Source organism: Protopterus annectens, chromosome 6.part1 (genome assembly GCF_019279795.1).
Source record: "Protopterus annectens isolate FY-2018-M chromosome 6.part1, PAN1.0, whole genome shotgun sequence".
Taxonomy (NCBI): domain Eukaryota; kingdom Metazoa; phylum Chordata; order Ceratodontiformes; family Protopteridae; genus Protopterus; species Protopterus annectens.
The window spans coordinates 5,293,393-5,316,222 of NC_056738.1; the positions used below are offsets into that span (position 1 = coordinate 5,293,393).

The 22,830-nt window shown below is 38.3% G+C and overlaps 1 protein-coding gene across 2 annotated transcripts in view; it reads right to left on the minus strand.

Annotated features, from left to right (window-relative positions):
* Positions 1-22,830, minus strand: part of HOXD3 (homeobox D3) — a 243,875-nt gene that overhangs the window by 186,434 nt on the left and 34,611 nt on the right. Inside the window, exon 2 of one of the 2 annotated variants that reach the window (XM_044075434.1) lies at positions 190-216. The exons of the other annotated variant lie outside the window; for it this stretch is intronic. Coding sequence (XP_043931369.1) covers positions 190-216 — 27 coding nt within the window. The remainder of the gene's footprint in view (positions 1-189; positions 217-22,830) is intronic. 2 annotated transcript variants of the gene reach the window in all.

A 22,830-nucleotide genomic window follows, 5' to 3' on the forward strand; every position in this document is an offset into this window, starting at 1 on the left:
CACACACACAACCTTATAACGTAAGTGATCTACTAAGCTCTGTACACACCCTTACAATTCGACATACTGACCGTTCACCTTGTTAATAACAAAGACCAAAACAGTAACAGTTCACAGAAAAGTAGACACATTGGATTTTTTGTAACTAGAACCCACATAATGCATGTTAACTACAAGAGTAGTACTTACTGAAATGTTTTTTCCATGTCTTCAAGCCTGGCAAAAGAAAACAATGAAAGATTTATATATTAAAACAAAATTAGCATTTTCTTGGGAATTGTAATTTTAAACTCTGAAGTAAAACGTAATTACCAAATATGTATATGCTTACTTTCTCAAAAGAATAAGTAGAACTGGACTGAATTATTAAGAATTGCACAGCCTAAAGCAGGTAGCCTATTAATGCTGAAGTTAATAAACATCTTGAATTAAGCAGACTAAATACTGCAAAATTGTAACTTACTCAATGTGGCAGTTTACTACAGTGGTACAGATAAATGTTAAAAAAGAGTACTTCAAGTATATACAATTTTATGATTTGAGAAGACATGCTTTTTTTAAACACACACACACACACACACACACACACACACACACACACACACACACACACACACACACACACAGCAGGCTAAGTTTCACCGGCATGCTTCTACACCCTGTGCTTTAAATGGAATACTGTTTTTTATCATTATGCAGAATGGACACACTTGCACCCTCTGGATGAACTCTAAGACACTTGAAACACAATGTGATCTCAGTATGAATTCGCTTGAAAAGGCAACTTACACGATGTCTTTTATATGCATCCAAGATTCGTTTGTCTCAGTCGTAATACTAACTACAATAAATATCCAAAACCAGTAAATGCCCCAAGTAATTCTAATTTTAGTCACCGGGTAAATATTGATTATATCCAAGCACGTCCGGGTCACGGATGGCACTGCTATGTGATGTAGCACACAGAACAATACAAATTACAAATATATAATATATACACATATACATACAATACATTTCACAGGACAGTAAACACACTACCAAATATAGGTAAGTTGAACCGTTACATCACATTTTTGTGAAAACTCTGGAATCTGATGTAAGAAGTTATAACTTAAAAGCACAACTGTGTTTTAATCAAGAGTTCAGTCTTGAGTACTGCACACTTCGAATACCAATGAAAACAATTTTAAACCGCGGAAATATTTGTATGCTTCTTTCACTGTGCATTAATTTTACATCAGTTTATAAATCGCAACGCTCATAAAAACATACAGAATTCTTCTTATTGGGGTTCCATTTTAAGGCTTAACAAACTAAGAAACAAACAAGTCTGTAATAGCAATACTGCAAATTAGAGATTCGGAAGTGTAACCGTACACCAATTCATATTCATTAACTTGAACTCGGCAGTTAACTGATACCATTCTATTCTAAAAAAAAAAAAAAAAAAAAAAAAAAACAATTGCAACCATTACCTTTATTGCTACCAACATTGTTGTATGTGCTATCATTTTTTTTACTTTAATTATTTTAGCATTCTGTTTCGAAGCCGAACAACATACAGCCCCCAATTAGAGAAAAAAACATAAACGGAAGATTTTACAGTAGCATTTACCTATGAGAGGACTTATGAAATCAGATGCAACTTACAGTACAGTACGCCTCCACAGTGAAAAGTTAAAGATGGACAGAGAAACGTCTTTCTTCTCTCCGCGTAAAACCCAAGAATAAGATGTTTCTTCCCTCGAAAGAGAGACTAACAAAACATTGGACAGTTGGGCGCCGTTGCACTAATATATAGTAGGAATTAATGTTTTAGCTTGTCAGCTTTCAAGCCATAAAACAAACTTTATTGTGATCACGTGCTACTGAGCAGCCACTCACACATTTCCTTTGCAGCATAATAAATAACTTTCAAAGTTTAAAACTTTAATTTGTTAAGCAGAGATCACTGAAATGCTCCTTTTAAAATAAGCTGGATGCATTACACAGGACTGCAACTTTGATGTGGACCATTATTTTTATTCATCCGGGATGAGTGGGGGAAACGTTACATTTTTAGTAAGTATGAACAACAATTTTGCTGCTCCTTGCACATCTTAATTTACATAAGCAACACAATTTCTACTTAAAATAGCCGATAAAATGCTTAAGTGTAGTAGTAAAATCTTAAATATTTTAACTTTTGTTTAAAATAAAGTTTATTTGGTTTCAAGCAACAGAGGTAGTAAATCACCCAACAGCTGAAATGTTGTTAAGGCACACCTTTATATGAAGATAAAGGTAACCTGGACACTCAGCAAATAATGGTAACTGTGCCTGTACAGGACAAGGCAGATCCTTCATAGCTGGCTACCGTTCGCGCGCGCGCGCACACACACACACACACACACACACACACACACACACACACACACACACACACACACACATCCTTTGATAAGGAAACGTGAAAGTTTTACAGCAATAAAAATAATTAACCAACAATTAAGTACTGTGTCAAAATAATAATAATAATAATAATAATAATAATAATAATAATAATAATAATAATAATAATAATAATAATGTGATAGGTTAATCTCACTCCTGTAATGCAGAGCTGAGAAAAAAACACTACGGATGAGGATGCGTTTAAAATCAAAATGTGGGTAACAGATAAGACGTTTCTGAGTGGCGGTTAAGGTAATTGGAAATCGAATCAGTATATATAACAGTGTGAGAAGCAAAGCAGTTAACTATGAAAAGACCCACATATGAGTTTGTGTACATCAACGAGTAATATGAAGCATCGTCTTTTTTTTCCTTTTCCTAAAAGTGGTTCAATGTACTTAAAATGCACAAATTTACTTAAGAAAACAGACATGTAGCGATACTGTGTTCAGCTAAACACATCTCCAGTTAACAAACTCTTAGTGAATATGATTACGCGCAGATGGCAACTCACTGCTATGAAACAGTATTCTATAGGTGGTGCATTAATTTTTCTACCCCTCTCTGGGACGTCTATTTCTATGCATGTGTGGTATGGAGATTCAAAGTCTTAATTTGTTACTTTATCCTGGGAATTAAGCGCAGATTACAAATGTTATTCAACATATCACAAATACACACTGCCTGAGCCGTAAATTATAACACCTGAATTTATTATCATTTAACTACCTCAGACAGTTACAGCATAGTCCTGCCTTGCCCATGCACAAACTTCAGTAAAAAAGGGACATATTTACCTTTGTAGATCAAACCATGTATCAGTTATCTCTTGTTTTACACACATCTTCTCTCTCTTTCACTCTCTCTTAGACCCACACACCCCACCCACATCCACCTCTCCCCACACACACAAACATCTCCTCTCTCCTCTTACCTTGAAGACCTACATTATCATTTGTATTATTATTCTTCACAACTTTATTTTTACTATACTGGAAGTCCAACATGCGCATTGGTTGTTTTTCATCACTTTGATCTTGTTAAGTGTATGTTTGGAACTGCACGGTATACTTACTGGAGTCAGTAATGGAAGTTGCGTTATTAACTGAAAAAGTTCAAGACGTGAGCGAATTGATAGCACTGATATCTGAACACCTGTAAAACTTTGTTGCAGCAGGTCTTCACTATTTCTATGCCTCAACTAAAATCAAAATACAGTGAAATATCGATACAATTATTATGCTAGACTTACAGCTATCATTTCATTAAATTCTGTGCTTAGTTAGAGTATTAAAGATAAGGGATTACTTTGCAGATATAGAACTGTTGAGCGTTTTGTCTACTTTTACCGTCAATTAATTAATTGCTTGTTGTTAGCAAGCTTTTTATTTTCCCATTTAGTCACATCTGTATAGTAACATCACCGAAGTGTTGTGTCACCGTTTTTATAGCACTTATAAAATATACTGGGTAAACAATAAACCTCAGTCCCTTACTTTTTCCGTTCGTCGCGGTTTCATTAATAAATCCCATCCTTTAAAACAACGCGCTCAACTCAACATCCAGTTTACAAAAAGCCTTTATTAAGAAATGCGGTTGTTGTTACAGTAATATGCACAGAGATAAAAGTACTCTGAAATATAACTGATGAAAAGGTTATTTGTAGTTAATACAACCAGGCACTTGACTTAATCTCCAGAATTGCCACTGTATTAATATTAGGGTTTGGAACCTGCACTTAGAAGTAAAGCTAAACACTGATTTTAATAGTTCTTTGACTCACTGTAAATGCCCATCCATCCATCCATCCATCCACCCACAACCCTTTTTTCCATTTTTTACACACGGGGTCGGGGTGTCACTTCAAGGCTGACACTCAACGAGATGTAACCCTTGAATATTAATTATTGTAGATATTTTAGTAGTATTTTATTATTATTATTATTAGTATTTAGTATTTTAGTAATATTTTAGTAGGGTAGTAGATATTTTCACAGAAGGAGTTCACCACAAATACTTGAATACTATGTGCGAAATTGTGAATGAATGCAAAAAAATGCATTCACTGCAATGAATATGATCCCTCAGAAAGTATTAACGTTCCAAAAGTTATATGACTGCTTAGCAACATTAACGTAAATAAACACTTTGTTTTATTGTATTCTAACTTTTTAGCCATCTTTTGTGTGAAAACACTACTTAGGTGATATGGGGACTTCTATTTTGTCTTTCGAGGCAGACTTGTCAAGATGTAATTCAACAAACTGAGGACACCTGAAAATCCTGAAATCAAGTATTTGTGCAGTTGCTTTCAAGTTTATATGCATTTCATGCGAAAAAATAATGCTTACTGATGTGCACTTTTTGTCCTCTGTATGTTAGTCACCTCTATGTTTCTACTCTGGAGTATGCAGCTTTTCTGGTAAGATATTAAGTAGACGTAGCAGTAGTGATTAATATGAACATTTAGGAAAGAAAAACAGTGTCATTGACCTACCTATGCAATCTGTAGAGTCATATATGTGCAGGTTGTGATCATATGTACCAGTGCCAAACCCTTTAGGTGTTGGAAGGACAGGGTCCAGCTACAGAAGTGTGTTAAACCTGAATGTTGAAGAATTTTATGAAAACAACGCATATCTAAACAATTTTAGAGATAAAGAAATGTACGCTCGTACAAATGGATGGTTATCTAAATCCTGCAGAACACATAACTGACAAAAATATCTTGTAGACTGTTGCTTCTTTGTAATAACACAAACTGGTTATACCAAGTGGGCTACCTTTTGCACTATTACCACAGCAGACTTCACTTGTCGCAATGTTAAGTAATCTTGTTGACGAACTATTATGAAGGGAACTGTACCATACAGCAAAGTATATGACAAAAATAAAGTACTTTTACATGGAAAACCTCATTAAAATAGCAAAAGGAAAAGCTTGTGCTCATAGGGCATGTTTTCCCTCGATTACGTTTTATTTATATTGATATCCTTCGTGGTAGCTAATTTTAATGATTGGTTGACTGACTGATTCTGTATGATTTGATTTGTTGACTCATCAGGTGGGCTGGTCTCCAGACTCTTTTCAGCTAGGGCAGGGACCACAAAACTGCGCAAAATTTTCGGATTCACAACGATTAAAAAGCGCAAAAACCCACTGTTAAACAAGTACTGTTATCTACAAACAAACTGTTATCTAAACAAGAAGAGTTACAACTGTTGCAAGTAATAGAAACTACTGACCATTGACATATCATGCACGCAAAGTTATAGTTGTGAGGTAATATACACATACAGAATTTATGACTGGATAGAGCACTTTATGTATATGTCCACTGTGTGGTAAGAGTAGAAAGACAAAGGTACCATTAGTAGTAGAAAAGACTGGAGGTGTGAGATCCGAGGAACTAAGGAGTTATCCATTTTGTGTAAAGCATTTGCAGGAGTTTGTATATTTTATGTATTTAATCAGCGTAGTCCTAATGTTGAATCCTGTTAGTTTCATGCTTAATGCTGTCAGGCAGGTGGTTCCAGCTGGCAGGAAAAGTCTTCCTGAAACTTTTTTCTTCGACTAGTAGTAAAAACTGTGCCATATAAAAAGTAAAACATTCTTCAGCATTGCTGCTTAGGTTGTAGTGGGATTCCCTCGCAACTAATTATTGGATGACAGTAGCGAGAATGCAAAAAAAAAAAATAAAAATAATAATAATAATAAAATAAATAAAGGTTAGCCAATAGCAGGGTGGCACGTGGCACTGCCGGTACCCTGTTGGCTTTCTATAATTATGTACTATAAGGCGGAGATGTTTGATTTGAGTGTTTAATGGTAGAGCACTGGACATTTATATCGACAATAAATTGTGTATTTTAATAGGAGTTAAGGCAAAGGTGTATTATAGTTTAAGAAGTTTAGACATTTCTGGTTAGGCAGCTCTAGATTCAGGAGGGATGTGGTTCATACCTCTCAACCTCTTAGTGCAAGAAATCTGGACAAAGCTTGACCAAAAGGGGGGTACAAAAACCCAAAAATAGGGACAGATTTTAAATATTGCTTTTAAAAAGTGAGTAAGTTGCTAGAATAACAGGGTGTGTGTTAACATACATTTTTCTGAAGAATTTGAAGTCTGAAACTTAAATGTATGCCATTATTTAGTGACTTTGATCCTCAGATCGCCCTAGTGATTTGCCAGAAAACCACACATTTTATGAGGAATAGATCAAAAATATGACACAAAAATATGGACATGCTGTGAAAATATGGACAGCTGAAAGGCATGGTGTGGTTAGAAACATTACTGCACAGTTTTAGCTGGGCTGAGACAATGCCAACTATCGACTATGTCCTCCAAAGGAGAAAGTTAGGCTCAACTAATTTAAGTCCAAGATACTTCTATTCTGTAACTTATTTCAGTATGTTTCCAGCAGGGTCCTGCAGTTTGATAGTTTGTTGCCTTTAATTACTTACTGGTGGTCCCAAGTATCAGGTAAATAGTCTTGTTTGTGTTATTTATGAGATTGTTAGAATTGACAGGTACCCAGAGTATTAAAGTCACTCTGGAGGCATATCTGTAAATGTTATGGAGTAGATGCAGATGTAAAAAGTGGGATGTCATCTGTAACAGAGTGGACATATATGAAAAGTGCTCCATCCAGTCATAAATTCTGTTTACATTGAGTAAGAGAGGAAGAGCTGTATGATCAGGCTGTTATCAACCTGTTGAGGGAACTGATGGAGATACGGTCATGTATCCAAGAGACTACCCCTTCTCTTGAACAGGCTATGAAGCAGAGATCACTCCTAATACAATTCAAGTGTGAATTGGACAGCTGGATGGGGTACCGGAAATTTACCCCTGGATTGGCACCTATGTCTCTAATGAACACAGGCAGCCTGTAAATGGTTCACCTCCCAGGCCCCTGCTTAAACTACCAAGGTTCCAGAACATATCAGAGATTTGGGAAGCATGGCTAAGCTTAAAAAGCCTCAGTGGTTGTCAGCCTAGTTCACACCTACAAGTCTATCAGAAAGACGAATGGTATCAGTAATGTCCTTGGTAAAAGCAACAAGAACTGCACAAGTGAAAAGAATCAGAGAAAATAAATTTTGTGGAAATGAGGTGGCTGATAATGACGCCTGAGTGGTTGTCTGTATATGTGAGTATATGTTATGGGAGGGAGTTGCATTCACAGTGACAGGGCATGTAAAATGGTGCATAACATTAATGAATTTTTGACTTAGTGACTTCACGCAAGCCGCAAACCAGTGCTAGAGATTGTTTTCAAAAGCGTTGAAGAAAATCATATCGACACACGATGTCAACTAGTATGAAAGCCCCATCATGCAATTGCATTGTCTCTGTTACAAGGCAGATAGAATCTGAACCGAATACAACATGTGTCAGAAGCACGACAATTCTTAGGGAATAGTTATGTGGATGTAACATTGCTGAATTGCAGGTTTGTACTCACAAACTCGTAGTGTTACCCGCCCTCCCTGCTTGGACACCTATCGCTTAAAAATGGACACATCTCTCAAAAATGCCACCCAAGCACTTAATAAATGTAAATAACATTTTCAGAATCCCCCCCAAAACTATCAAACATATTGTTTTTAGATTAACAATATTGCATCTATTGTTGGAGGCATTCATTTAGACAATTGTAGACATAAAATGATCTGAAAAAGCCATATTGATGTGATGGTCTGAAAAAAATGTACTCAGCAGAGTAAGGTAAACATCCTCTCACACTTTTAGATTAGAACTAGGCTATCTGCCCTTGTGTGCCATTTCAAGCCTAGCCAATTACCCCATGTGAGAATCAAATCCTGCATCCTATGTCTGTAAGGTAAACACCTTAATCATTATAAAAAAACAAAAAAAAAAACTGTTGAAATCACAAGAAAAATGGCCAGAGTGCAATCAAAACTCTTATTTAATGAAATACAGTGAAACACTTTTCGTTTGTAAAATAACAAACTTCATAAGACTAAAACAGTGTTAAACCACAACTGAACTTCTTAAATAGCATTTTATAAGCCCGCCCTACACTAGAAAGGAAATTATGTCATAAACAAAGTTTTAAATTTTTTTAAAAATATAAAGCACATATATATAGAACCCACATGCATAAAATACGTTAAGTAAATTCCATCATTAATAAATAATCTAAAGGCATCCTAGTTGATTATTATTAATTAAAAATTTTCTTGTTATAAAAAAAATAAAAATACATATATAAGTAAATATACTTATTAAATCACTACCCTAACACAGTTCAGCGATAATTAAAACCAGCTTACAAATTATCTCACCTAAGTAATGCTTTTAGCCTGAATATACTACTGATTGCACAGTAGTCATTCAAACCTGGCCATACATAAGAATACAGTTTTAGTTGTCAGCTTAATTCTGCTCTTTCTAAATGTAGCATCCATGGGCCCTCCCTACATTGCTCATGGACCTGTTGGATACCACAAAATTCAAATCAATGTTCACCATACTCCTTCCTGTATGTGTTTTGCAAGTGCATTTGCTAAATTCATCTTTCTAATGGCATATAGGTGTTCATATACTCTCTTTTAGGGTTCTAGTAGTTTTCCCTATATAATAAGCTGGACAGTGCTTACACATTGCCACAATTACAATTTAGTTTATCATATACATCATATTTCTGACCATTAATTTGAACATATTTACCCTCATACATATGCTTGCATAAATTACACATTCCACATTTTTTCATGCCTTTTACTTGATTTTTTTTTATTATTTGACACATTTCAAGAAGAGTTTTTAAATTATTGCCTCTCCTGGCTATCATTTTTACACCAGCCTTAAATTTATTAATAACAGGTGCTTCAACCTTGATTAAATGCCAATTCTTTCAAATTATTGTTTTTGTCTCATAAAAATGAACGTTAAATGTTGTAATGAAGATTGCACTACGATCTATGCACCTATCTTCCTTTTGTATATATACCAGGTTCACCTGCTGATTTGGGATTGGTGAAAATTGTCCATTATTCATTTTCCTGCTGATTTAGGATTGGTGAAAAATGTCCATTATTCATTTTATGGCTAACCTCAGTACACACCATGCAATAAACTAACCCCTACTTACAAACATCTCTGTGAGATGCCTGCACTCAGAAATAAAATCTGCTTCCAAGCTAGCCATTTTAGCAGCTGGACAAATTGTCCTTTTACTACTGCTTTCTTATTCTATAAGGAATGGGAGCTTGTACAATGCAGGAAAGAGTTACAGTAAGTTGGCTTTCTGTGTATTTTTGCAATACATCTTTGGTTAATTATATTCTTACTAAGGTTAACATCCAAATAGTTTATTTCTTGCTCATCTAAGGCATGTGTGAATTTTAAATACTGAGTGGTGTTATTAATATATCCTAAAAATTGTTCCACATATTCTACCTTAACCATTATGCCATTCTCTCACTACTGCGTGTTTTTTACGTATGGTACTTACGTCTAGCTGTATCCTTGCTGAATTGTTATTTAATTCAGCCTATCTGACACAATATCATACCTCTCAACCTCTTAGCACAAGTAATCTGGACAAAGCCTAAAAAAATAATTGGGGGGGGGGGGCACAAAGGTCTAAAAAAACAGGAACGTGTTTATGTTTTAAATATTGCTCTTATAAACTTAAAAAGTTGCTAGAATGATATGGTTTGTGTTAACTTGCCTTTTTTGAAAGACATGAAGCCAGAAACTCAGAATGTATGCCATTCTTTACTGATTTCAATTCTCAGTGATTTCCCAGAGAACCAAACATTTTACGAGGAACAGACCAAAAATATGATTAAAAAATCTGGACATTAGGCGAAAATCTGGACAGTCGAGAGCTATGCACAACATACCTTCAAACACTCGAGGGTAAAATGCACAACCAAAATGTCATTCTTTGGGGTGAAAAACGTGTGCTAAGCTAGGACGGTCTCATCAACATTGACAGCCTCAGGGGAAAAGCTCCACCTTACAAGGTACCATGGCAACTGGATAGTACATTTCATTTTCATAAGCAAAATGCAACGAGTGAACCGGATTCTAGAAATCCCCTAGAGACAAAAATAATGGCACAGCATTTGAAGCACACAAAAGTGAAAACTAATAAAATGTTAACGATTATTTGAGCTCCACAAGTCCCTACTCGCCCTGTACACAAAACAGGGAAAAAAAAAAAAAAAAAACAACCGGAAAGAAAGCCTTTAAGCGGAAATTAGCAATAACAAAGATAATAAATAAATGTTAACGTCAACAGCAAAAAGTCAAACAAAACACAATGAACATACAAGCAAGTATAAAGGCCATAATGTATACAACATACAGCATGTCTGAATGAATAAACAGTCCGAACAATTACACAACACAAACAAACATACGGTAGCATGCAACGGGTAATAAATAATACATTTTGGAACTAGAGTTAATGTAGGGGCTGGAAAGATGTACAAAATGGCAGGTAGGCATGTTAAGAAAAGACTGAAAATGAGATGTTACGGATGCTGTAGGATGTAACAGAGAACGTAAAAGAGAAAGCATAGGCAGAGATCTAGTAAGATGAGCAAACTCAAACATTAATCTTGAGCTGATGCAGACACTGCAAGTGAAGATGACAACTTGCAATATTATTTATTTAGTTACTTGTTTAAAGCTTTACAGCTCATAATGTATTATTAAGCATTGTAGGTAAAGCTAGGATATAAAGGCACACTTTGTATCAGATACTGAGCAAACATTGCTTACAATGCTATATCATATTATCATAGCAGTATGATCATAGCCATGGCTTCTAAGAAAGTTGTATTGTGTTAAACAAGGAGAATAATACAGATATTAAAATTTTCCAGTAGTTACTTTACTGTCAGCGGATAAAGAGGTAAGTATTGAAAATTAGGTTTAGCAAATAAAATACAGCCAAGCAATTACCTAAACAGCCCATGTGTAGCTCTAATCTACCCAATCTACCTGTATTTGGATACATTATGAGAACTGCAGAGAGGTGCAGACAGTATCTAACTACTCAAACCAACTGATTGCAGTAACATCATTTCGGTAAGTCTTTTGTTACCGTTATTACTTACATGGGCAAAACTGTCAGATCTACTGTGCAATGTTGATATATCTCGGCTGATTAACTAAAAGTGTATGCAAGCAAGATATTTAAGATGCACACAAAACTGCAACACCGACAGTGAAGGCTAAGAGCTCTACTGTAAATCGCCGAACTCCACAATCCTGGGCACCAGAAACAACAAAGGTAGTGCCCAAAACGGAGAAGGGCGAAAGCGTTTTTATGAAGGGGCAAACACCCTGAAGACCCCGACATATGAACTTATATATACCAACTCCAAAATTGCGCCAACTCGAAAAAGGGAGACCCCCCCCCCAAGAAAGCAATCACTGCAGCTGCACATTTAGAAACTGCACCAGCGCCAATTTATGGAAGACATTTCTCGGCGTCCCCCTTCCCCTAAGGGCAATTAAGGCTGAAGGAATTTCATTACATCTACAGCAGCCACCTGCGGGCTACGGTTCTCGTTTAAAAACAGAAGAGACGCACCACACCATACACACACGGTTGTTTAAAAATCAAAACTATATATCATGATTATGTTGTTGGTATATATAAGTTCAGATGTCGGGGTCTTCAGGGTGTTTGCCCCTTCATAAAAACGCTTTCGCCCTCTTCCGTTTTGGGCACTACCTTTGTTGTTTCTGGTGCTCAGGATTGTGGAGTTCGGCGATTCACAGTAGAGCTCTTAACATTCACTGTCGGTGTTGCAGTTTTGTGTGCATCTTTTATATATATATATATATATATATATATATATATATATATATATATATATATAATATATGCGCCCCCCAACACACACACTCTCTATCTCTCAAACACACACACTGAAATATCTACTGTGTTCATAACAATAATTTTATACTTAGATTGTGTCTTTAAGGGCTTATAACTCAAAAGAGTCATGGGGAAGTTACGTACTTCTGCTATTCCATTTATGAACATTTCATAATTTCTATTAGTAATTGTTACTATTAGTTACCGTTTCTTGTTTGGCAGGGCTATTTATATTCGTTCATACTTTCTCATAAACAAAGCTTAACTGACAATATGTGTGGGACGTGCTGCAAGCATACCTCTCAACCACTCAGCACATGGATTCCTGCAAAAAATAAAGCGGGGAGGGTAAATTCACCAAATTGGGACCAATCCGATTTTAAATAATGATCAGGTGCAGGGAATCGTTCAGTTATAGAAAGGCAGCAGCGTGGGCAATGTGTAACGCGACTCCAAGTTCCCCAGTAAGTGTTCTTGTCACATTTGTGCGTCTTACGTCTTTAGATTAGGTACAGAACTTCTAGTCACGTGTTCTCTTCGGCCTCTATTAGACCGTGGCAGAAGAAAGCCGGTAAACTGTAATAAATGAGAGTAAAGTACTAAGAGTCTTGTCCTGGAGCGCCTCCTTCTGGGCAACAGGCAACAATGTAGTCTGCATGGCACCACGAATAAAAATAAAGAACGTGAGGGGGGAATTACGTCTACACATGCTTCTGCAGGCGTGCTGCGTTTATTAACCAAGTGGGTTAATTAACTCCGAAGATTTTCCACCCACAAGACTGCCACTGTTTCAAATGCCAAAGATGCATTTTTTTTTGTAAAAACGTAAAATTTATCAGGACAAAGCATACCCATGGCCAGTACAAGGGACTGAACTTCACTTTTTTTAACCAAAATAAAAGCTTATGCTTACTGTGTTTGAGCGGATTATGTCGTTTCATATCGCATTTAGGTGTTTCAGATTCAAAGTAAGTGTTTTATACAACTATTAAAGGCAACTTAAAAACTATTTTTGTCATGAAGTCTCAGGACATTTGCCATTTTTTCAGATGTTTTGCAGGACATAACTGCCCAAACAGAGACTGTTCTGCGCAAAAAGGGACAAATGACTCATGACATTTACCATTTTTCAGATGTTTTCGCATGACACAACTGTCCAAACAGGGACTGTCCTGCGCAAAAAGGGACAGGTGGTAACCCTATCACTGATCATGGATGGTCCATCCATGATCAGTGAACCTAAATGGTACTCAGAACCTTGAACTAATTTAATGTATTCACCATAGTATATTTGAACCTTCCCTGTCCATAATGTGTCACACTACCTCTGGCAATGCAGACTGTAAAACAAATGTGCAAAATGTGTAACACTTACAGAACTTCCAACAAAGTAGCTCATGATACAGTAAATTATTATTTCTTCGTACACACAAAAAGTTATTATGCTGAATTAATATTGTCCACTATTATCTACTATGGATATTTGTTAAAAAATAATTCTTAACAAAACAATTCGTGGTAGATCCTTTCAACGAGGAACGACGTGGAACGTGGAATTTTTAAGACAAGAACGAGGAACGCTCCTCTTAATGAGGTATACTTAAATGGCATGCTATTCGCTTGTTAACCGGTTAAATGAAGACTTGGTGTAAGTACCATATAGCATTCAGGTTAGTGAGCCCGCTGTACATTGTCGTTTTCTGGATGCGTTTATCCATCTGTGCATTGCCGTGCCATGAAAACTAGTCTGATCTTGCTTTTTATTCTTCCCACATGCTCAGAAAACAACGATAGATGTTTTCGTGCATACAGTAATCGACAATAACACTTTAGCGATAGTTGCAAAGAAGAAGATTAAAGCCAATGCTTCGAAATCTTAAATGAAAACAGTGGGGTTATACACAGGGTGTTTCCACTTCCATACCTCATAGTAACTGTCCCCTTTTCTGTTTATTAATAGTAATACACCAAACACCATTATACACAATTCTCAACAATCACTACTTTTTTACTTATTATTCCATTTTACTTGTCAGTTGTGTGTTGCCTGCTATATTTAAAAATACTTTTAAGAGAATCTTTAAAAATAGTATATGTCCAGGTTACGACCCAGCACTTACTTCATGGCATCTATTTTTTTAAGCAAAGAAGCAACCTAATTAAATTATAATGCTAACTATTAAAATAAACCAAATGCAACTATTACAGGCTGGTATATGGCAGAAGTCAGAATGAAAATCTAGGAATTTCAAACTCCTTAGGTATCCACCCTCCCTATTCTACGGCACAGCGCCTTCTTTTTCTACACGGTAACACACACAGACGCAAAAGCTAGCCGATCCGTGGTTTCAGTCTGAAAGCAAGAAAAAGCACGTGTTGGAAATGCAAATAAATGTAGCACGCTGTTGGGTAACATTACATGAGTGCATTTGCACCAGAATGTGTTATTTTAACATACTATAGGGTAACGGCAATTAATAGAGCTTCAGCAAAAAAAAAAAAAAAAAAAAAATGGCAGTCTACCTTAACACATCAAGGCACATTTCTATCGCCTATATGTCAAAAGACCACGCCATTAATCATTTCAGAGCTTATTACCACCCATAGAACGACATTTAAAACATTCAAAACTATTGGCCATTCTCACTGGCATCACTGCTTTGTTTTTCTTCCTTTATTAAGGAATGTTCCATCATTCACAGTCCATACAGCAATTTTACATACATTACTGGGAACGTTAAAGCAGCAATGTAAAAACCTTTCTCTACAAAGGCGCAGTACTTCCACCCTCACCCCTTCCTATATGAGATATAGTATTTTCACAGTTTCTGGTCCTAAATCCCTTTCAAACCAAGTATTCCTCTTTATACTCTCGCCTTCTACTAGAATCAGCTCACTAGACATATTTCAGTTCCCACTCCTCTGCAATGCCATCTCACGTTTTTTGCGTTTCATCATCACTTGCAGTCTTTAATCCTTACCAAGTCTACCATCAGCTATTGCTAGGCACCCAAACATATACACATCCTATAATGTTTACCATCATTGGGATGAGATGTTAAACTGAAGTGCCATCTGCCTGAAGCCTAGTCAAGATAACCCAGAAAAAAAATCCTACCAGCTACCTCAGTGCAGACCTGCAGATTCTTATCCAAACCTCCTCCGCTGCCTTAGTCCTTCACCACATATGCAACTGATTAACCCCATCTTCATCATACCTCAGGAGTTTGATGTTGCTGGGTCTTTATTCTGTCCTCTTCCACCCTACTTTCTTCTTTAACCCTGCTGGGTGAGATGCTGCTTATACAGCAGCTTCATATATTGAATTCATATTTGTTAACACACACACCAGACTACCTTTATCTCTTCCTCCAAAAACTTCACCTACCTCAGGTAGCATCTACATTTAACTTACCCCCTTTCCTTCTCTCCCTCACATGAGATATTCAACCGAGGTCCTCTCTGCCAAACTTGTTGATAGCTCAGGTGTATGTAAAAGAAACAAAATACACAGTTCTTATCAAAAGACCAGGTAATTTCCTCTATGCCTTGTCCAAATTTCCACTGATCAGTATAAATGCTACTTTGGTTGACCCCTGCAAAGAGACTACTAGCCTAGTAGGACTAACTTGGTTAATGGATACATAAGTAAGTAAGTAAATAAATAAATAAAATTCAAGGACATAACATCACCCCTACTGTCCCTGTGTGCACCACATGCATGCTTCACTCTAGATGCCTGACACTAAGCCTCTTTTTGGATCAGCTTCTGATTCTTATTGAAACATTCATATACCACTCATACTGCATTCACCAATCCCTTGACCTTTCAGAATTCAGACATTCCCCATCCCAAACTCAACCCTTATCCTAAATTCCTCAAAAATCTAGAACTATTTTTCCTTTTCCGCCACTTAACATATTGCCCCCCAACTGCTGTAATACCTCTGGAATATCAAACTACCTCTCATTTCTCCCCTCCATCCTTCTCCTTCTTTACAAATTTTTACATCTGTTAAATTCTCACTGATACTACCATTCTCTCTACATTGTCTGCCATACCCTTTTCTAATTTACTCCTTTATCTCAACATTTCTACCTCACCATCTCTTTCTCTGTGCCTTCAGTGCTGCTTCCCACCCAATTTCTCCTAACCAATGCAAATTACTATCAATGTTTTCTTCTGCTATATACCACTAACAGGACTCTTGATACAACCCCCATACCCACCCACATTCTTTGAAAATTTTCAATATCCTGGACAATTGCCTTCCTGACATATTCTAGCAACAAATCATCTGCAAACAAGTGAAACAAAACCTTCCCTTCACCACCTTCCATCTCTTTCCAACACTTCCCAACTTACCCTGCAAGGAATTCCATATCCAGGGGGAAAAGTAGGATTCATAAAACTGTATCATTGCAATACCTCTACTACCATTCATTCCTTACCTTATCTATCAATCTACAGCTAACCATTATTGGAAACCCCATTCTCTGCATAATGCATTCACTCCCATTCATAAAGCTTTTCTCCCAGTCTTGTCTGTCCTCTTCAGGGAAGGAAACTTTAAAAAACTACACGACACCATGTTGAACTTCTTGATGTTAACAATCCCTTCTTGACTGGATACTGACAAGGGGAGAAAATGTCATCCTTGGCAACCTTAAAAGGCACACTTAGTGATCAACTCCCCGCCTTTGCAATTAGAAGTACACCCCATGTACCCAGAAAACGTCACTTCACTGAAGTGCATAATGTAACTAACTGTAATCACAACATATTCATAGTCACTCTAAAATCAATCAATTGGCATCCAGTCAGAACCATTCCTATAGATGATGTTGTTTAATACAACTTCCATGAATGCTCGAAATAATCAGACTCCCAACTAGAAGAAGAGAATCGAGCACAACACTGTCCCCTAGTTGTCCCGTGACACCAAAATTCTCATGCATAAAAGGAATAAGGCCTGGAAAATCTGGCAAGAAAATCAATCCACAAGACCCTCAAAACGTTTAGATACCACTGCAACATTACCAAAAACGATAAAATCTGTTACTTCTTCAACCCATAAAGCATTTACCATAAAAACTCAAGAGTTCTGGGGCTCCATCAAAAAATGCTTAAGTGCTGTGAGATATCAACAGCCCAACCCATGCCCCAGTATGGATCCAGACAATACTGTCGCTCTATTCAACTTCCAGTCTACTCAAGAATCTTAAGTCTGGTCCTACTGAAAGAAATATTACATCCTTTCTCTTCACAAAGGAAGCAACATCACCGAACTCTCCATTTAGTGGCCTATAGCAATACTTTCCACTTGTCCAAAATCATGTATTCGCATTTAACTAGTAAACATACCTTTGTCAAAATTCTATTCCTTCTACCAAGCCTGGCTTCAGAAGAAACCAGAGCACTTACACTGCATTACTCAACTTCATAAACACCATCAATCAAAAATGCAATACAAGCAATACCGTATCCACACTATTCTTAGACTTAGCAAAAGCCTGTGATTCAGTCTCCCATGATAAACTACTGCTTCAGCTGGAATCCTTAGACCTATCCCATCTCCTAGTTCCAAAGTTACTTGTCAGACAGATCTCAAGCTGTTAAATGGCAATCAAGCTACTTCACCTTCCTATCAGTATTTGTTAGTGCATTCCAAGTATCAATATTTAGGCCCCCTCTTGTTCAACATATTTATTAAAAATATGCACAGTTTTTAAACATGCCAACCTAATCCAATAAGATGATAATTTTACTCTTATACACTCAGCCCAGAATCCTACTCAGTTTCAACAACTATTTCAGGACTTCTTCTCTTCCATGAAACTTGGTTGGGCAAATCTGACCTCATCCTGAATCCAAAGAAGACAAAATTATCCCTTCACCTAAGTCGAATACTGATTGCAAAACAAACTTCAAAATCACATCCTCCAACAATACAATCACTGAAGTAGCCCCCAACACTAAATTACTAGATATGTTCGTGTTTCACTGTTGCAGTCATCACATTTGGGTTATCTGCTTGCAGTAGCCCTCAGTCGGCCTGATTAACAAAGTCTTGGGTCCTGCATCGGTTGCTGTCTCTTCTTCCGTGATGTCAGGTAGTCAGGGGTATAAAACATGCAGCCGATGCCATTACATCAGTCTTTCTTGCCGTGCGGTGCCCGAAGCAGAAGCAGTTCGCAAGTGCCAGTTGGCCGACTCGTGAAATTTTCGTTTTCGAGTTTCAGAACCGAAGTCTTCAACTTAGCTTTGGGGAAACTTTTTCTTGCTCTAAACCGATGTCTGTAAAAGTAAATAATTGCATTTCTTGTGGAAAGCAAATACCTCATAAAGACTTTCATTCGTACTGTATTCCTTGCCTAGGCCCTGACCACGACGTACCTCGCTGTCGGTTTTGTGCCTTATTTAAACAACGAACTATCTGTCGTCGGTATATTTTTGCTTCTAAATATTTTGGTGCTCGGTTCAATTATCCAGATATGTCTTTGGTAAGCCATCTGACTACCGACGTTCAAAAAAAACGCAAAGATAAAGACAGAGACAGGCTGCCTAGGTCCAAAGCTGTTGACGATGCTTCTCCTTTGCCAGTCGCCAGTTCGCCGGTACTCAGTGAGGTGCTTTCGCAGCTCCTGATACCCGCTACTTCAGATTCACAGGCCTCTACTGAGACCCATTCGGAGTCCGGTATGCCGCGAGATGCTTCAACTCTGGAACCTGTGGATGTCTTTACCTTGGATGGGTCCAGAGCCGCTGTGCAGGCACTGGCTTCTGAGGGTGTATTCAGGCCTACTGACTTGCATATCAAACCGATGCCATCTTCTTCTTCAAGGCCTAAAACTCGAACCATGCCTAGAAAGCCGACACCCAGACCGCATGGTCAGGCCTCTATGCCTAAAAAACAAATAATAAGAATGGCTGAAGACCTTATTACTTTAATCAGGGGAAGCCAACCTTCCCCGTCTAAGAGACCTAGGACTGAGTTTGCTTATGATACTTCTGACCAGGATTCTGAAATTTCTGTTTCCTTTGATGACCAGGCTTTACCCTTATCTACCTATGAGGATTCTGATGCTGAGGACTGATTCCCTCTGCCTCCCCCCCCAGAGGATTTCTCTTTTGGTGAAACCTTGCACACCCTTAGGGAGCATTTTCGCTGGGTAAGTCAGAATTACTCTGATTCTAAAAAGAGGCTTAGGGATTTATTACTCCTGTCCCAGCACAGGCCTTTAGCTATCCCTCCTGTACTAGACATTGTTGATGATGCCTTTTTGGAATCTAGCTTGTCCCCTGACTCTTTACCTCCTGCTCCCAAAAAAAACTGATAGATATTGCAGGGTTCCTGACTCTCACAAGTTCCTTTTCAAAAATCCTACTGTGGATCCTGAGACCATTTCACAGGAATCCAAGGGCATTAAAGCTACTACTGCCAAAAATCTTACCCCCTCTGACAGAGACTCCATGGCGCTGGATAGATGGGGTAAGAAGGTATAAACTTCTGCAACCTTGGCCATTAGGGCCTTAAACTGCCAGTTTCATATGTTAAAGTATCAGCAGCATATTACTGGACTGCTTAAACAGAAAATTATGTTGATTCCTGATTATGCTGAAAATAAGGATTTACAGGATTTAATGCATTCTGCTGAACAGGTTGGAAAACATACTTTGCAATGTGGTTTTGATTCACCAGAGGCATCTTGCAGGGCTGCTGTCACTGGGTCTGTACTTAGAAGGCATGCCTGGCTTAAGCAGCAATCATTGCCAAATCATGTTAAAGCTAAATTACTGGATGCTCCCTTAAATCAGGACCGCCTGTTTGGCAACAAGGCAGAAGAAATTCTTAAAAAGATGGAGGAAAAAGCTAAATCTATGCAAACTGTTAAAGATTTCTTACAAGTACAACCTCTAAGATTTAGTAGGCATCGGCCCTCTAAGAATTGGTCCTTTCCTGCCTCTTCCAGGCCTTCTCAGTCCAAACCCAGATCCAGCAGAACACCCAGGCTTCAGTCCCAGGGTATGCACAGGACTAAGCAGTGGGGGCTCCCCACTTCCAAATCTGGGAGTAGTAAAACTCCCTCCTATGGTAAACTGTCTCAATGACTTAACTTTAAAATTTCCAAGCACTTCTCAACTGACTGCCCCTTTGGGAGGAAAGATTGCTCTACATGCAAAAAACTGGGAACTCATTACCCAGGACAAATGGGTTTTAAATATAGTTTCCCAAGGATACAGATTCCACTTCCACACGTTACCAACCCCAAACGGTTGGCCAGATCTACCCCCAAATCAGTGGGTAGAGGGTCAAAAGCAAGTACACTCTCTCTTAAGCATAAGGCTACCCAAGCTGTACCAGAAGAGGAAAAGGGACAAGGTTTCTACTCAAGACTTTTCCTGGTACCCAGAAAAGACAACTCATGGCATCCTATCCTGGACCTGTCTACAGTAAACACTTTTTTGGTGATTCCAAAAGTCAAGATGCTAACTCTTCACCATTTGCTTCCTATGCTAGGCAAAGATGCCTGGTTGGCAACACTCGATTTAAATGAAGCATACCTGCACATCCCAATCAGGGAATCTTGCAGAAGATACCTACTCTTCAAAGCAAGCTACATGCACTATCAGTTCTCTGCACTGCTCTTTGGCTTATCTACTGCGCCCAGGGTATTCACAAAGTGCCTAGTTCCAGTCAGTGCATTTTGCAGGCAAAGAAATATTCAAATATACCCATACCTGGACAATTGTCTAATTCAGGCAGAAAGCCAGGACATACTTTTGAATCATCTGGCTTTTGTACAAAGGGTGCTAACTTGTCTGGGGTACACCATAAATGAAAAGAAATCACACCTGGTACCCTGTCGACAAATTATATTATTGGGAGCAAGCTTGAATACAACTTCCCAGATGGCTTTCCTCACGCCAGAGAAACAAATTAATTTGACAACCTACTTCAAACTAGTGGCCACAAAAACCCAGCTATCTGCAAGGCAAATACTGCAAGCCTTGGGGTTCATGGCTTCCTGCATTCTTCCAATTCCATATGCAAGACTGCATATGAGGAAACTACAATGGTATCTAAAAAGCCTATGGTGTCAACATTCTCAGGATCTAGAAGCAAAAACGGTTAGAGTTCCTTTGGTGGGCAGAGGCCTGCCACCAAAACAAGGGACTACCATTCACTCTACCCCCTGCCGCCCAAACCCTAACAACAGATGCATGGGGGACTCACCTGGCAGGGAAGTGCATTCAGGACAAATGGAACCCAAGTCAAATGCACCTGCATATCAATTAAAAAGAAATGTTAGCTGTACAGAATGCTCTGACAGCCTTCAAGGACCACATTCTTCCAGGACAATTAATGGTAAAGATGGACAACACCACTGTTATGTGGTACATAAACAAGCAGGGGGGCACCCATTCTTACCCCCTCTGCAGACTAGCCATGGCTCTGTGGAACACAGCCTTCAGCTACCAAGTGCATCTACAGGCTCAATTCCTGCCAGGAAAACTAAATACACTGGCAGATGGACTAAGCAGAAACCTCATGGACCCACACAAGTGAAAACTAGAACCAAATACTTTCAACATGTTGACAAACAAATGGGCGAGCCCAGATATAGACCTGTTTGCCTCCCTCCAGAACTACCAATTGGACAAATTTTGCACAAGGACTTCCCACAAACAAGCTTGGATAGTGGATGCTCTGTCCTTCAGCTGGAAAAAACTATCAGTTTGTGCCTTTCCTCCTCTGCCTCTCCTCTCCAAAGTACTACTAAAGATCAAGCAGGACAAACCAAGGATGAAATTGATTGCACCAGACTGGCCACGCCAACACTGGTACCCCAGCTTCAAATCCTAAACCTAGCAGCCTGGCTAATTACCTAACCTCTCCTTTACCATCACTCAGTAAACAAGTGATGGATATCATTTTAGAGGCAAGGAGGCCTAGTACTAGAAAATCTTATGCTGAAAAATGGAAAAGATTCTGTGCCTGGAACTAATCTCAAGGGATGAGCACAGCAGATTCTTCAATACTTAACTGAGATGCTTCACAAGGGCCTTTCTTTTTCCTCCATCAAAATTCATGCCTCAGCCATTTCAGCTCATTATAACACAGAACCTCCCCACTTCTCTCATCCACTGCTCAAGCAGTTCCTCAGAGGGGCCAAAAATTTAAGACCACACAGGAGAGCCCCAACTCCAGCCTGGGACCTTAACTTTGTATTGGAGAAACTCACTCTTCCTCCTTTCGAGCCAGCTGCAAGTGCAGATTTAAAATTCATTTCTTGGAAAACAGCCTTCCTTTTAGCAATCACGTCAGCAAGAAGGGTATCTGAATTACAGGCCCTTATGGCAGTAGAGCCTTTCATCATCTTTCATGCGGACAGGGTGTCCCTCAGAACCAATCCCTCCTTCATGCCCAAGGTGGTACCCAGTGTGGCTCAATCAATCCATTCATTTGCCAACCTTCTTTCCTAATCCGCAGAACAAAGGGGAACGGATACTGCA